The sequence below is a fragment of the Aedes albopictus genome, chromosome 1 (genome assembly GCF_035046485.1).
Source record: "Aedes albopictus strain Foshan chromosome 1, AalbF5, whole genome shotgun sequence".
Classification (NCBI taxonomy): domain Eukaryota; kingdom Metazoa; phylum Arthropoda; class Insecta; order Diptera; family Culicidae; genus Aedes; species Aedes albopictus.
The window spans coordinates 228,759,805-228,777,573 of NC_085136.1; the positions used below are offsets into that span (position 1 = coordinate 228,759,805).

At 40.9% G+C, this 17,769-nt stretch overlaps 1 protein-coding gene across 1 annotated transcript; it reads right to left on the reverse strand.

Moving 5' to 3' along the window:
* Positions 1-2,418: 2,418 nt before the first annotated feature.
* On the reverse strand, positions 2,419-4,024 carry LOC115253993 (small ribosomal subunit protein uS5m). The gene is made up of 2 exons (XM_029857158.2): positions 3,674-4,024; positions 2,419-3,614 (listed from the first exon to the last, which is right to left on the reverse strand). The coding sequence occupies exons 1-2, from the start codon at positions 3,891-3,893 to the stop codon at positions 2,464-2,466; spliced, it is 1,371 nt and encodes a 456-aa protein (XP_029713018.1). The 5' UTR covers positions 3,894-4,024; the 3' UTR covers positions 2,419-2,463.
* Between the last annotated feature and the right edge of the window lie 13,745 nt (positions 4,025-17,769).

Genomic DNA, 17,769 nt, shown 5'->3' on the forward strand with positions numbered 1-17,769 from the left:
AGGGAGATGCCGAAATGACGGATGAAAATCCGGCCGTAGACGGCAATAATGTCTCGCCTCAGAGAAGGGAGACGCCAAAGCGGCGGATGGAATTCCGGCCGAGGCTGGCAATAATGTCTCGCCTCAAAGGAGGGGGACGCCAAAGCGGCAGATGAAATTCTGGCCGGGGCTGGCAATAATGTCTCGCCTCAAAGGAGGGGGACGCCAAAGCGGCAGATGAAATTCTGGCCGGGGCTGGCAATAATGTCTCGCCTCAGAGAAGGGAGACGCCAAAGCGGCGGATGAAATTCCGGCCGGGGCTGGCAATAATGTCTTGCCTCCAAGGAGGGAGACGCAAAAGCAAAAACGTCGGTTGAGAATTTAAACGGCTAGGCCGGGAGGTAGAAAATAAGTTTAAACGGAAGAGGGGAGTGAAAAGTCTAATAAGATATATCTTCACTTATATGATAAACTCGATGATAAAGCAATAGAAATGCTTCTTAAATAGTAAAGATAATTGAATTAGTTATATCTTCCAACACACATGATCGACAGATGTAGTTATTTTTAAAAACAAGTTATGATAAATATTATTTTGAAAGATTTTGATAAACAAATTGCAAAAACAGTGCAACTAGAGTGACTGGAAGGGAGAGTGGCGTCATGTTCCGATTTTGACAGGTCTCCTGCTCGTTTGGAACGCGCGTTTGTATGGATTTGACAGCAATTTGACACATGATCTTTGTTCCAATTTTGACATTGACGCCACTCTAAGTTAAAGGCACTCTAAGTGCAACTAGTTATACATACTAGAGATAAAAAAATCCCATTTGACAATTGACAGATGCAGTGCAAACGGTGACAAAAGGAGATGTGGTAGTTTGGTGACAATAATCATAACTGAGTAGGCCATGCCGCTGGTGAAATTATTATCATTCGATCTGTCAAGCCGGAAAGTACCACACACACCAAACTGGCACCATACAAAAGCGACGTATCTGGCATGACGTATCTTTAACCAACCCGGTGTATGTGTATTTTTATCAAAATTCATTGTGAAAATGATATGGAATGAGTAGGTTTTGTTTCTTATGCGAGGTATGCACTTCAAACGGAATCGCTCAAGTAATTTTCGTTCAGTGCATTATTTTTCCGTGACCGGAATGGTCAAGAAATTTAACAAAGCAAGCCCCATTTGATTTGACGTTTTATTTCAGCTCCGTACTAGGATCCGGAATAAAGCGACGTTTTATTATTCTTGAGCGATTCCTTGCCTGAATTTTCCACGCATCGAGATAGGCCAAGAAATTTCTTGCGATCTGCGTACTACCCATTACCTGGTGATGTTAAGCACGAAAAAACTTATGAAAAGTCTTTTTATAAAAAACTATTTTAGTGAAATGGTCGTCAACATTGACCATGAATTTACTCAGATCAGTGAAAAAGTTAGATACAGGGGATGGCCAAAATGTTTGGGATAGGCAACTTTTTTTTCTCACAAAAAAGTTCAACATGCTATAACTTTTCAAAGAGCGCATCAAAAAATGTCAAATTTCGACTGTTTGTCAACCTACTATATGTGCATCTTTGATACAAATTTGGGCTCGATTGATTCATATTTCGCAAAGTAAGAAATGTTAGCGTAAAACACTATTTTTTAGACAACTAATTTTTGAACTGTCATATCTCGGAAACCTGTGAACCGAATTGAATGAAATTTTGAACGTACACTAACAATGTGTAAATGCTTCACAAACTATTAAAACATAGGTACTTTTAAAACATTGAAAAAAGTTATCATGGATTGACACTATTTGGATTTTTCTCGAAAAAATGTATTTTTTTACATCAATCTCATTAAATTTTCGTGTTGATATCCAAAGATTTTCCACTTCTGTTCTCAAATTACCTCTAATCAGATATATTAGAGCCAATTTACCTTAAAGGATGAACACATTTAGTATTTTTTATGTGGTATTGTAAATTCGACTAATTTTCCTTTATAAGGGTAAAAATTTCAACCCGGTATAACTTAATTCGTCGTGAGAAAATATTACATTTTATAACGTCGTATTAAGTATCAATATATTGTTGATAAACGTTAAAAAAATCATTCCATTCGGTTCACTGGTTTCCAAGATATGACAGTTCAAAAATTAGTTGTCTAAAAAATAGTGTTTTACGCGAACAGTTCTAACTTTGCGAAATATTAATCAATCGAGCCCAAATTTGTACCAAAGATGCACATATAACAGGTTGACAAACAGTCAAAATTTGAGATTTTTTGATGCACTCTATGAAAAGTTACAGCATGTTGATTTTTTTTGTGGGAGAAAAAAAGTTGCCTATCCCAAACATTTTGGCCATCCCCTGTACGTCGATTTGAAAAATTGTGCTTGATTTCACATTTTTCCATATGAGAATCAAACTTAAATCGAATAATTTTGAACCCAGATTTATTCTAATAAATCAATATTACAGTTTTCATTCCTCCTTTGGCACCGGGCCCATTTTACATTCGGGGTACTTGTCGGTCAGATAGCTGCGAACCTCTCCGGTTTCCGCCAACAGCCGCAGCCGCACCTTGTCCTGGTTCCGCAAATATTCCCGCTTTTTCATGTAGATTTCATACGACCGGTACTTGGTGTAGAATGGCGGGAACTTCTTCCTTTTGAGCTGAATCTTGCCATCCATGCAAAACTGCGTGTAGTCCAGGATCTCGTTGTGTTCTAGGTCCTCCTCAGTTCGGCATGCGGTTGGACTGGCGACCACCTTTGGGAAGTTTCCATTTTCTGGGCGGAATTCTACGACGTGCAATCCTTTCGATTCGGCAATCTGCTGATGGCTCTTCTGCTGTAGCAATCCCACGAAGAACGCCTTGACCACATGCTGAACGTTGGTTGATCCCTCGCACTTTGCTCGGAGGTCCTTGATTCCGAGAACCTCGCAAACGGACTTTATAGCACGGTGGCACTTCAGACCGTAGCCTTCCGGTTTACGCTCCACGAACATTTTAGTCGCTCCAAAGGCGCAGTGGAAATCATGGAAAACGGTATGACCGTTGCACAACTCAAAATACATCAATTTCTGCCCGGCACGGTTTTTGGCCTGCCTTAGAGCTGCCTTGATATCGATGGCCTTGCCGAATCCAAAGCCTGCCAACCCGTTGCCATTTCCAGTCACTGCCATCGCTGACACACGTCGCTTTCGGCCAAGGTTACCCTTCATGTTAACCACCGTTTTCAGTTCCAAACATTTCGTATCGAATCCCTCAAACTGATCCTCTCCGATCGCATCCGGTGGTCCAATACTCCGACCTGGCATTTTCGATCCCGACCAACCCCGCTCTAGGGGACTCAACTTCATTCGCTTGAAATTCACCATCTCGTCACGGATCTTTTTCAGTTTGGCCTCCCGTTCTTTGTCCTCCGGAAGTTGCTGCTGCTGGACCAACTCGCGGCCCCGGATAATCGGTGCCGACAGTCCTGGCCACACAATATTTGCCTTGCCGAATCCAATCACTTGGCCCTTGTTCAAATCTTTCGGAGTAATCCGTCCGGAACCTCTGCCACGGCCTCGTTTCTTACCGGCATTACTGACAGAAATGATACCCTTCCAGATTTCCTGTGCTGGCACTAAAACGGGAATAGTTTGCAATTAATAAACTACGCTTTTACAAGAACTTTAAACTTACACTTATTGAAGAAGCTGGTTCCCCTGGAATTCTGTAACGCCGGAAGACTGGGTTGTAGCAGCTGACGCTGTCCACTGCCGATCGAGGACTCTCCTGTCACTCCACGATGACCATGTTGGTGTAAGCATGCGGCTGCAGTCGTCGATGTTTTTCTCGCAATGTGAAGCGACGAAAAGCCGCGAATTAACGATTCGCTGTTTGCTGCCACCAGACGGAACATTTTGCTCCAGTTTTCGGTCGAGTTTTTCCTGATTTTATATCGATTTTTACTGAATTTCACTCATTGCACACTGGCGAAGAAATGTTTACGTAAAAGTCTGCTCCACACGCTTAAGTTTCATAACACAAAAATGTGTGAGATGTACGCAAAATTGGCCAAATCCCAGACATCACTCAGATTTAAATTCGGCTCGTGCATCTACTTGAGGGTGTTTTTTGCAACGCTTTCAGCATGCTGGTAGAGCCATCTAATCATAAAATACTAAAAAAATACTGAGATTTCACAAGAACGTGAGCATACGAGCAGTTTGAAACATTTTTATTTTAAGATCTATTACTCATTTCTGTATGTCATGGGATTCCGCCAACGCAGTTTTCCGTGTTTTCCGTGTGCTTGCACTCTGATGGCAGTGAGGAGGGTACGTTTGGCTTTTGTTAAGGAAAGATGCTGAAGGGAATGCAGACTTTTGTAATAGTCCATTTTACGAGCCGATTTTATGAATGAATTTTGACAGGAGGTAGCGTCCAATAGAGCTTGCTGACGTTTATTCACCTTTCTCTTTCAAACATGCAGGTGGAATAGGATTTGTTGTCATCAGGAAAGGTTTCCCGATGAAAACAAATCCTATCCCGCCTGCATGCTTGAAAGAGAGAGGTGAATAAACGTCAGCAAGCTCTATAACCCGTAAAAACCAATATCATTATCAACATTGTTGTCACTTCGTAAAATGGCTCATTCTGATAGTCACGTGCACACTCAGAAATAAAAGTATACACGGAATTACTATTATTTATGCATTTTGTATCCACATCTCTCTCACTCTCTTTCTGTTTTCATGCTATCTGCCGTTTAGCCTGGGTTGAAGAGAAGTGTTTCGTCAACCCAGGCGAAGCACCAGATAGCATGAAAACAGAAAGAGAGTGAGAGAGATGCGGATACAAAATGCATAAATAATAGTAATTCTGTGTATACTTTTATTTCTGAGTGCAGGTGGCTACTAAAGACACTATATTCACAGACAAACAGACGTAACACTTGCGAAATTTCCATCGACCACGCTTTTAACGACCATTTTGATTTTTTATAGTTGTGACACAGATAAACAGACGTAACACCTTGAACGATTTTCATGAAAATCCATCGCCCAGTTCACACTACCATCACCTGGTGGAAAAGTTGCACGAATCACTGTGTTGTGCAATATCGTCAACAGAAGGCGCTAGTGTGAAACGTCAAACGCATAGAAAAATGATGCGCGCGCCTCTGGTTGTGAAAGCCACAACTATGAAAATTTAAAATGATCGTTACAAGCGTGGTCGATGGAAATTTTGCAAGTTTTACGTCTGTTTGTCTGTGGTTGTGACTTTCACAACCAGAGGCGCCTGCATAGTTTTTCTGTGCGTTTGACGTTTCACACTTCTGTTGACGATATTGCACAACACAGTGATTCGTGCAACTTTTCCACCATAGGTGATAGTAGTGTGAACTGGGCGATGGATTTCCATGAAAATTGTTCAAAGTGTTACGTCTGCTTGTCTGTGCTATATTGTTCGTGCAGTTGAAAATCGGAATTTTTGACACGCGAAAATCGATTTTTCTCCTGAACCGTGTGTCGGACGTGTCGGGCACAGTGCGCTGGATAGAGGGCCAGGTTCGCTGTCCAGCGCACTACGGCCGACGTTAGATTTACGTATGAATTTTGAGAAAATTCGATTGTCGGGTGTGAGTATGGTAATACCATGCAACCAGTAACCATGTCAACTGTCAAAAACAGGTTTGGCCACGATTCCGAAAGCAGTTCCCTAGACCCCTAGAACGCGAGCCCCCGGAAGCGCGGTAAATTTTCACATTTCGTATGACTGCATATGGTAAATTAGCGTATAGCGTATGATAGGGTATATCAGTTATCAAGCTATTGGAAAAAATATTGTCCACCTGATTCAAGGAACCGGTTTCTCGGCCATTGCAATCATCACTGCGCTCTCCATGGGCGAAACTACGGATTTTTGCCAGGGGGTGCACTACAAACAAATATTCATTAGTTCATCCATTCATCATTCATCGCCTCACTGCAATGCATTAAAATTCTTGGGGGTGCCTGGCACCCCCGATTCTCCACATTGCCCCCTCGTTCTCCACATTGCCCTGATAAAAAAGATCATAGAGATAAAACAGAATGTATTGTTACAACACGCTGAAATGAATGGTATTTACCATTATTTCAATTGTTTAAAACGTTAGAGTAACAACAGACCTTATGGTTTTCCACCATAGCATGTATTGTAAATGTCACTTTTACAAAAAAATGGGGGTTGTTATGTATCTTTACCATAAAATAAAATCAAATTTTCTGGAGTAAATTCAAGTCAACTACCATTCAATTTATTGTGTTTTCATTATTGGAATCTCTAATGCCATTGATTTTGTTTTGCACGTATTGTAGTTCCAATGCAGCATTTTCAGCAGGAAAATACGAACACAATATAATTTGTTGTTGAACAGCCAATATTATCATTATTCAATGGTAGTTTATGGCGATTGTATTGGAATTTTTTATGAGGGTGACCTGCAACCAGAGGCGCCATTCTCACCAAAAAATAGGACACTAGCAACACTGAATATCCCGAGCAGCTATCTCCTTGGTTCCTTGTGTGAGTGAAGCTGATTTGGCGATACTGGTATAGCAACTGCTGGCGATTAATCAAGCTCAAGCTCATGGCACATCAAAATTTTCAGACTTTCATCAATATTCAGTTTCCGGAAAGTAGGAAATGCAGCAAATTTGCACATTACACATGAATCGCAGTTCGCTGGGAACTGCGACAAGGTGACGAACATTTGCCTGAAACACGAAGCAGCAAAGGTCGCAGTGGTAGTGAATGCGGCACAAATAAAGTACATGCTGGTAGGCAGAACGGAACACGACCGCACAGACAAACAGACATAACACCTTGAACGATTTTCATGGAAATCCATCGCCCAGTTCAAAGTACCATCACCTGGTGGAAAAGTTGCACGATTCACTGTGTTGTGCAATATCGTCAACAGAAGGCGCTAGTGTGAAACGTCGAACGCATAGAAAAACGATGCGCGCGCCTCTGGTTGTGAAAGCCACAACTATGAAGATTTAAAATGATCGTTAAAAGCGTGGTCGATGGAAATTTCGCAAGTGTTACGTCTGTTTGTCTGTGACGACCGGATCCGTCTAGACCACGGGTTCCCAACCGGTGGTCCGCGCCCCCCTGGGGGCCGTAAAGCCAGTCTAGGGGGCCGCGACGTTACCAAAAAAAAAATGTTGAATTTTTATTCTATTTTGTGCAAATTATACCAATTTATAATTTTGTATACCGCCACAATTTGTATACAAGCCACAATTTGAGGAACAAATTTTCAGTATAAACGCCAACATTTCTCGGCTGCGCCGCTATTTTTCAGTTACGGCTCAAATTGGATGTACATCACATCATTGTTTTCGAAATGTGAGTATCGAATAAAAAAAACGTATTATTGATCGTCGGAAATCCCTCCCACAGTAAATTTCTGGCTACGTCATTGTGATGATGATGATGATGATGATGATTGTGTACCCACCATCAGCGCAAGGATTACCTATGGCTGCAGAGTCATACCGGAACGGAATGATCTACCTGATGGTTTGTTGTAGCAGGGTAAGCTAAATTCACTGGAGACCTTCGGAAAACAACATGATAATTGTTATCTCGTGACAAAGTCTGGCCACCCCACGAACATTTGCCCGGAAACCAGTTCATTTAACTTCCTTAGGCTACCCCTCCGAAATCCCCATATATGTCATGTTCAAATATAAAAAGTAATAATAAGCAACGAACTCACCGGGTAATCCTGACCAGCTGGTTTTCTCGAGGGGCGATTCACTGTACTGCATTACTGAATTGAAAATACACGAATGAAAATAATACACAAAAATACATCAATACACAATAAGTTCAAAATTGCACGAAAAATACGCCACATTCGAAAAAAAAAATACACATAAATACATCAATGCACGACAAATTCAAAACTAGTAAAAAATACGCCACTTTCAAAAAAATACACCAATTCAAAATAAAATGCAAAAATGCTCCAGCACACCAAAAATACAATAATAGTTCAAATTCGACAAAAATACACAAATATGATGGGATTGATTGTGCAATACACGAGTTCTGGAATTCTGCACCGATCGTGAGAGAAAACGAGAAAACGTAGACATTAAATTTTATATTTTTCAGACACCGGCGCTTATAAACCACCTCAAGCTGGATTGAAGCCAAACATCCGGAAGAGGATAATTACTTCCCTGAGCATAATCTGTCAACAAACAGCATCGTATTTTTTTTTCACGATTGCCAAGTATCCGGAAAATCCTCCTAAAGAAGTGTGCGGAGATTCTCCCAAAAAAAACTTCTACGGATTTTACCCCAAAGCGATTCCAACAGTAATTGATTTCAGAAAAAAAACCTCCAAGAGTAATTGCTCTGCAGATTTTTCTTCGGAGATTCCTTCAAGAGAGCATCCTTCAGATATTCCAGCAAAATTGATTTCTTCGAAGCGCATGTTCTGCGGTGATTCCCCAAAAAGATTATTTTTCTGAGATTGCTCTAAGAATCCTTTCCGGAATTTATTGAAATATTCAGATTGACCACATTGACATTTCTTCAAGTGCGTCTCGAGGTGTGTCTAATGCAATCCCGCCACTTGGCTGATCCTAGGATTCTTTCCGGAATTCGAATCAGAATTCCATCAGCTGTGACCTTCGGTATTCTTCCAGTTATTCCCTCTTCGATTCTTCCAGAAATTACATTTTAAGATTCCTTCCCGAGTTCTATCTTTGAAATGCTTCTGTTCAGATTCCTCTAGGAGTTTCTTCTTGAAACTCCTCCAAGAGTTGCTTCAAAGATGCCTTCTGGGATTCAGCTAATAATTCCGTGAAGGAAACCATGGAGTGTCCGAAAAGGAACTCGTGAAGAGATTCCAGAAGAAATTCCTTTGAAGACATCCAAAAATTCTGTAGAAATCGCAAACGAAAGTTCTCTAGAAAATCCAGAAGGAAATCCTGCAGGAATCAACTTTCGGACTCGCTTTCGGAAGAATTTCAGGAGTTTCTGGAGGAGTTCCAGAGGGAACTCCTAGAGACATTCCTAAAAGAATTCCAAAGAAACGAGATGTCAGCGAGGATGTCAGATACCTCTTCAGAATCCCAAACTTTTTACTCACAATGCAAGCTTCCGGAATTCTGAGTTGTTTTTCAATCCCCACATTGCTTCAACAGTTACACCATTTTCTTCATGAAATCATCCGACTCTTCCTTTGAAATAATATGATATGCTTCCTCTCCCAATACCTGTACAACAGTTCCTGATTTAACCTCGGATTTAACATTTCCACTACTTTGCTTTTGGCTTTGCTACTAACATGGGTTCCCATAAGATAAATTGGAGTGAAAATTTTCCCAGATGTATTTTCCCAGGGACGATGAAAATCTAATTTCATCCGAATTTTATGATGATCCAGAACGAAAAAATGCAACAAGCTTCTTAGTTTCCCCGTTTCCAACACAGCACTCGGTGAAGTCTCCCGGTATAGGATTTGCACAATAATGTAATTCGTGGTTTTGATTTAGCATTCAAAAACTTGGACGAATTTCAGTTTGTTTACAAACAAAAGTTCCAAATTCAAAATGCTTCAATCGATTTTAAAAATACTCATTTATTTGAAAAATACTTAATAATTACATCAATACACATCGATTCGATTTTATTCGCAAAAGTGCAAAACAGTACACCAATACAAAAAATACACGTTAATACGCCATTAATGCACAAATTCGATTTCCAATACACCGGGCTGAATCGAAAATACATGAGTGAATCGCCCCTCGGGTTTTCTATGTTTGGCTTTGGTCTCAGCATGCAAACGGTCCAACCATATTAAATGTGCACTCGTTCACACCACTCGCTGATTCTCCGATCGTCCATCAAAGAATCCGAAAAAAATACATCAGCGAGAATACCCGACGCACTGAAAAACAATCTCTTGGATACTAGCATTTCCGAACTCGGAATAACGACGAACACGAGCACCATAATGCGGGCAATGTGGTATCTTGCCACCGAGCCATCGTCGATCGTTTACACAAAGTGCGAACAAAAAACACAAAGAAAAATACTAAAACGCGGGAACGACGAAATGCGGCATGTTTCAGCCTCCGCTCCCTGCTTGTCACTGACGACCGACGACCTTTCACTCTTCCATCAGCGTTCCACCCAAGTACGAACTAAAAACACAAGAAAAATAGGCCCTGACAGCGCCGCAGTGCTGCCGCCTGGCGGGAGTCGTATGGCAAACGTGAGAAAAAACGAGACAAAACACGTTTGTTTATACTTCTTCACGCACACGATGACAGATACAAATGGGATTTCCCATTGGAGTGAGTGCATTTTTGCTGCCGTCAGAGCCAATGCAAAAACGCGGTAAAGACGAAATGCGGCATGTTGCAGCCTCCGCGCCCTGCTTGTCACTGTTCTGGCTACGTCATTGTACCTAAAAACTCGGTTTCGTTCATTCAATTCATATTTTTTTCTCAAAATTATCATTGGGCCCCAGATGTTTTGACAATTCTTAAGGGGGTCGCGACCTCATGAAGGTTGGGAACCCCTGGTCTAGACAGTAATGTAACGAAATACAGGGATACCTTCGAGGAGGTGGATAAATTCGTCTACATCGGGTCTTTACTGACAGCTGTCAACAAAATTAGTCGTGCAATTCGAAGGCGTACCATCAGTGTAAGTAGCTGCGGTCTGAAAGGTTCACCCACGCATCAAATGTACCATGTACAAAACGCCAATAAGACCTCTATGGACACGAGACACGGACCATGATTGAGTGGAACCTGCAAGCATTTGGAGTTTCGACCGTAGCGTACTAATCTTCGCCGGTGTGAAGTAGAAGTGTGAGTGGTGGTAAAGGATGCATCACGAGCTCGTTGCACTGTACGGCGAACCCAGTATTCAGAAGGTGGACAAAGCCGGAGATATACGATAAGCAGGGCATATTGTAAGAATGCTGGACAACAACCCTGAAAATTTGGTGATCGGGTTGGCACATAAATTGACAACATTTCTCCGGGAACCGGTTCCGCGACCATCAGACAATGATGTTTCCGGTTGTTTGATAATTGATGAACTATCTATGAAATTTTATGAATTTTTATAAGTCTCACGGCACATTCCAGGTGTCCAGGGAACCGGGTTTCGAACCAACTAGTGGCCAATCCTGTTTTTGGCATTTAACTTGGTCACTGATATATTCGCATCAAAATTCTGCAACTCTTGATAGATCGGACAGCGTGATCAAAGACATTGCGGGAATTGAGCACTTTTCCGGGGTCCTGGTAATCGCTTCCGCGACTACTAGGTGGACAATGTTATTTCCCGTAGTTGGCTTGAAAACTGATGAATTCATTATAAAATTCTAAGAATTTTGATGTGCCGCACGAGATGGTCATACAAAATGCGAGAATTGGCCACATTCTCGGGGTCCTGGGAACAGGTTCCAGGATCACCAAGTGGCTAATTCTGCCTCTGATACCTGGTGTGCGCATCAAAATTCTGCATATTTCGATGCATCGGACAGCAGGATCATAGAAAATGCGAGAATTGATCTCATTGCCGAGGTCTTGAGAACCGGTCCCGGGAGCCTGTTCCGGAACCACCAGGTAGATAATGTTGTCTTCAGTTGCTGGTTTGATAACTGATGAATTATCTATGAAATTCTGCGAATTTTGATGTGCCACATGAGATGGTCATACACAATGCGAGTGTAGTGTCTATCTAATAATTGTGTGCATAGGATATCTACCTACATGGAATACTATTCATTACAGTACCTAAATGTCTAGGTATGATTCATTATGTCTACCTAAGGTAGTAATAAATACGTGTGGTCATTGGAACACACTGCAGAAACTGCACAAGCCTTGGACTTGTCAACATCTTTAATATTCTTCTTTTGAAGGATATAAAAGCGAGAACTGGCCACATTTCCGGGGCCTCCGGATCCGGGTCCGGGTCCTCCAAGTGGGCAATCCTGTTTTTCGTATCTGACGTGGCCACTGATATATTCGCATCAAAATACTGAAAAATTCGCACGGCATGTTAAAAATATTCGAGAATTGATCACATTTTGGGGTTCCTTGGAACCTGTCCTGGGAATCGGCTTCGGGGCCACCAAGTGGACAATGTAGTTACCTGTTGCTTGTTTGATGACTGATGAATTATCTACACATGATGTTCTGAAAATTTTGATGTGCCATACGGCAAGGTCATACAAACTGCGAGAATTGACCACATTTTCGGAGTCCGGGGAACCGGTTACCGGGAACCTGTTACAGGACCACCAAGTGGCCAATCCTGCTTTTCGTATCTGATGTGGCCACTGATATATTCGCAACAAAATTCTGCAAATTTAGATATGTCGCACGGCATAGTAAAAAAAAAATCGAGAATTGACTACATTTCCGGGGTCCTCGGAACCGGCCCTGGGAACCGGTTACGAGATTACCAAGCGGACAATGTTGCCTTCAGTTGCTGGTTTGATGACTGGTGAATTATCAATGAAATTCTGCGAATTTGATGTGCCATACGGCAAGGTCATATAAACTGCGAGAAGTGGCCACATTTCCGGGGTCCCGGGAATAGGTTCCGGGACCACCAAGTGGCCAATCTTGCTTCTGGCTTCTGACATGGTCACTGATGTATTCTCCATAAAATTCTGCATCTTTTGATATGTCGCACGGCATTGATTCACCATATTTGTAAAATGGTTACCTATCGGGGGTCTCCGGGAAGCCGTTCCGAGGCCTCAAGATTTAATCCCGTGGCCACCTGATAGCCAAAACTCATCTGGTCAGTTAGCTTAGTGGTTGGGGCAGTTTGATGCTGCTTTTTCCGGTGCATTTAGCACTCCAAACATTCAAATCAGCTGCATTTCGCATAACTTATTGCGAAAAATACCCTCCTGCGAAAATGGCCAAACCATGGTCCCTCTGGCGTCGGTTTCAAGTGGCCACATCCAACCGAACCTTAGTTTTGAGCCGGATCCACAAAATTTAAGCCCTAAAGATAATTTTGAGTACAAAGACTTTATTATTTTATAGAGAAATGACTGTGAAATCGTTGTACCAAATCCGGGTCAATATGACCCGAACACCTTAAACGTAACTTTTTTTGTCCAGCCCTTCAGAAACGGCCAAAATTATCGGTCAAAATTTTAAAAATAAGTTTTTGGCAAAAGATTAAAAGTCACAAAGTTTCAAAGCTATAGCAAATCAGGATCAAAAGATATTGCGCCTGAAAAGTGCGATCCGGGTCATATTAACCCAAACACCGTAGGAAGGTTAAAGTTGGCTAACGAATTTCCGGAAAGTTTCTCATTGTTCCTCACCAAGGTGAAGCGAGCGGAGGAATGTAAAGCAGACAGGAAGAGACGACCTCGGAGACGAATACACAAAAAGAAGCAGCCGATGTTGAGATAATCCCATATTCTGAATCTCCAGGCCAAACTGAGCTGAAATCCAAATTTTCATGAATTTTGGTGCCCGGGAACCTATTTAAAAATCCGTTTGAAGTTTGTATGGGAGCGATTTGTCGAATCACCCCTTGTCGCATTTTGTACTGGGCAGAGCTGTCAAACAGTTGCCCAGTTGTCAAAAGGTGGTTTTAAAAAATCTCTTTGAAATTCGTTTTAGGTACCAAAATGATGTTCTAAAAATCTGAAAAAAATCATAGTGGCTCAGAAAAAGGTGCTCTTTCGTATAAAATCAAAAAATCAATACAATTTTCTTAATTTAAAAACCCAATTTCCCATTGGAGTGAGTGCATTTTTGCTGCCGTCAGAGACAATTCTGGCTTAGGAAGTGTCGCCCCCAGGGTATGGTCTTTGAGTACTAACTCTTTGAAAAAAAAAATAGATTGTCTAGAGCTTTAAAGGGTTTACTGTTAAAATGTAATTCATTCAATAAAAAGTATTTTTTTTTCGATTTTTTACATATCTTGCTCTGTTTCTCTTACAATTCTCAATTATCCCTTAACATAATGTTTCCATATTTACGGAAGTGAAAATAATATGCAATAATTTATTATTGACAAACACACAGCCAACGATGTTTAAACCCATTACCAATTCCCAAGCACTAGTCCCAAGAGGCCATAGGTCACAAAAAGATCCATCAACAACACCACACGGCGCGTTATTCCGTTTGCCGCCCGTCCGAACCGCTATCGTCACCGGTCGTCATACTGAGTGATGATGCGATCATCACCGCTAGAAAGACAAACAATTCCGCGTTGCGACTAGCGTATAGTCGTTCCTATATATTCCTATACAGTGTCGGACAAAATAATAAGACCACCACCCGTTTTTCATACAAAATGGCCAAGTTTGACGATGTGACACTCGGTTTCTAGTGAACCGATTTGGCTGAAATTTTGACAGTCGCCATGGAATTACGTGAATTGTATTTAATTGATTGAGTTCTGTTCACTACATCAAAAGTTATGGATATACGAAACGACAAAATAATAGGACCACTTTCAGATTGCCATTACCAAAGGATATATGTGAGTATCTGATACTTGATGATTGATATACAAGTAGGGGTAGGCGGGGCAATATGGACACCCTAAGGTTTTTGCCAACTTTACCTAGCAAGATGTCAAAAAAGTTTAGTTTTTCGATACATGTATCCTTTTAAAGTCTATTTAGCATCTATTGCATAAGAATGCTCACGAAGAAAAATGATTTATTCACTTCAAAAAATGTTTTGAAAAATGTTAGTTTTTCATGACCGTCTTCAAGCATACGGGGCAGAATGGACACCCCATGGGGCAATATGGACACCATGAGACTTTTACGAATTTCGTACATTATTTACACCTATAGAGTCATTTCATTACAAAACAACTATTATGGATGAATATAATACGCCGAAGTAGTTCATTTTTGTTCAGTTAATTTAAATTCAGGCTGTTTTGGATAAAGCTTTATTTTTGTCGGCATGTACAGCTGTGCCTAGAACAACTATTTTCCACTTCTGTCGTTTTTTGATCAATTTGTTTCACCCTATGTCTACTATAGTGAACATTTAACCGAAAATATACTGAAATCGAAGAATTTGGTTGGTTTGTGATTTAGGTTATATTTTCCCCTTGCCGCTTCTTTCAAAAAGGTGAGTGTCCATTTTGCCCCGGCAGCAGAAGATATTTCCAATTTTGATTTTTGATATAATAAAGAAGAAAATATAAACATGTTAAGCATGTAGATACAGCAAAACTACTTGCATGTGTTCTAGAAATATCAGGTTTTAATCGACCTGCAATAAATTAATCACTAAATCTTATTTTAGATGGTGTGAAAATTATAATTTCCATGCACAAAAAACGGAGGACGCAACTTTTTCGTGTAAAATCAAGTATAATTTTAATTTCGAATGTTTCTTTCCTGAAACTACGTTTTAGACAAATGGACTATATTCTCCATTCATTAAAAGTTCAAAAAAGTTCGCATATCTCAAAATACTGGGGGTGTCCATTCTGCCCCGGGTGTCCATAATGCCCCGCCTACCCCTACTAAAATTAAGGATGCCATTTAAACTTGGTGACATTTTTATTTAATTAACCACAAATAACCATCATAAAAATTTGGTGTTAGAATTTTGTCGCACCGTATATCTGTAACTTTGAAAGTAGTGAACAGAACCCAATCAATTTAATACAAATCAAAATTCCCGTAATTTCATGTCGGCTGTCAAAATTTCAGCCAAATCGGTTTACTAGAAACCGAGTACCATATCGTCAAACTTGGACATTTTGTATGAAATAGGACCGGTGGTCTTATTATTTTGTCCGACACTGTATATCGTCCGCTCAGCGCCATTGTTTCAAGGGTAAATATTGGAATGTAGCAAAAATAACAAACCACTTGAAACCGCCAAAGCTGACTTTCACGGGGAAAACGAACCATCCCATGCAACCGGCCAAAAGGGGGAAAATTGGTCTCTATGGTGAAGAAAGGTAAAGAAGAGTCTAACAACCCGGTGATGTTGGAAAACGCGGGGGTGGCAAACGTCTGATCGAAATCCCAATTACACGCACGTTCCGGCAAATCGAAACCGGGGGTTCACAGCAGCGCGCGTTGTACTATTTTAATATTAATTTGAAAGATATCGTTCCTATTACTCGACGGTGGTATTTGTTTTGTTTCACGCCCACTCGGGATTCCATAAATATGTCCATACCACTGAGAAAGAGACGTAGCACTTAAATTTCATTAAAAACCTCGTCACGAAAACGTTATCAAAATATGTTACGTCCGTTTATCTGTGATGGCACACTGATACCTCGAACTGCAACTGAAATGGCAAACCTGCTGGTGAGCGTGTTTAGAAATAATTTGGCAGGGAAAAAAGTAATTAACATTCAAGTGCTGGGCAAACATAAACAGTAGCAGTAAAGGCAAAAATATTGTCTATTTGTCGATGTGGTACAATGGTCGATGTTGTGAATACAATTTAGTTTTACCATCGAAATAGTTTACACTTCGATCAGGGAATAGCGTTCCACTAAAATGAGAATTTTGGATACAAAAAAATCACGTAGGCTTATGCAGTTCCAGTTTGGAGTATACGCGGTATTTCACAAAAATATTCATTTTGATTTCTTTAAAAGTATATCATGTATCCCTAAAAATGATAAATGTTACGCTTCTTAGTGGCTCTACGTTTTTGCTGGAACTTGGCCTGCCTCTCTTCAACTAAGCGTTCTTTAAGCACTTCCACAGTTATTAATTGAAGAGCTTCCTTTGCCTACCATTGCATGAATGTGTATATTGTGAGGCAAGTGCAATGATACACTATGCCCAGGGAAATCGAGAAAAGTACCCGACCGGAACAGGAATCGAATTCGCCGTCTCCCCGGATTGGCGATGTAAAGCCTTATCCACAGACTAACTGAAGATCCTTTAATATTTTACTTATTAGAAAACAAACTCGTGTATAGGAAACTTAGAGGTATGGTTGAAACATTATGACCCTATCCATGGGGTTGCAGCAACGTTAGTAATCTTACGCTCTCAAATTCATCCTATTCGAAAACAAGTCTAGTGTCGTAGAAAATTCAGAGACTCCCCTCTCTCCTAAAATGCTACATCATTTATGAAGAGTCCCTAGATAACGATTGTAGTCATATGGATATATAGCGTTTAGTTGATAACTGTTCACACATAATATTATGATGGAAATCATACTCCGTTCCATTAAAGTCGACTTAACCCGTAAACACCCGGGACGATCTACTTTTGGTAGAAATGCAATATCTTCTTTGTTTTAAAACATTTTACCCCGGGTTTTTTTTTATAGTCAAGGGGAATAGTTGTGAGGGTGACGGGTTCGATTCCCGGTCGGCCCAGGATCTTTTCGTAAAGGAAATTTCCTTGACTTCCTTGGGTATAGAGTATCTTCGTGCCTGCCACACGATATACACATGCAAAATGGTCATTGGCAGAGGAAGCTCTCAGTTAAAAACTGTGGAAGTGCTCATTGAACACTAAGCTGAGAAGCAGGCTTTGTCCCAGTGAGGACGTTACGCCAAGAAGAGGAGAGGAGGAGGGAATAGTTGTGCTAAGAAATGAATGGTACCTCCCCCCTTTGCACCCTCCCCCCTTTTGCGGGGAGCCGAAAATACTTGCCTTTTTTTTGTATTTTTTATAAATTCTGCATGTTTTTGCTCAAATTTCATCGTTTTGCTAATCATCAATAGTTTTCACTGATCCTAGACATGCAATGATCAAGGATCATAGT

Coding starts and splice junctions, on each gene's coding strand:
- LOC115253993 (XM_029857158.2), bottom strand. CDS start 3,893: ATGTTCCGTCTGGTGGCAGCAAACAGCGAATCGTTAATTCGCGGCTTT. Junction 3,615..3,673: donor AACCAGCTTCTTCAATAAGT/GTAAGTTTAAAG, acceptor TTCCCGTTTTAG/TGCCAGCACAGGAAATCTGG.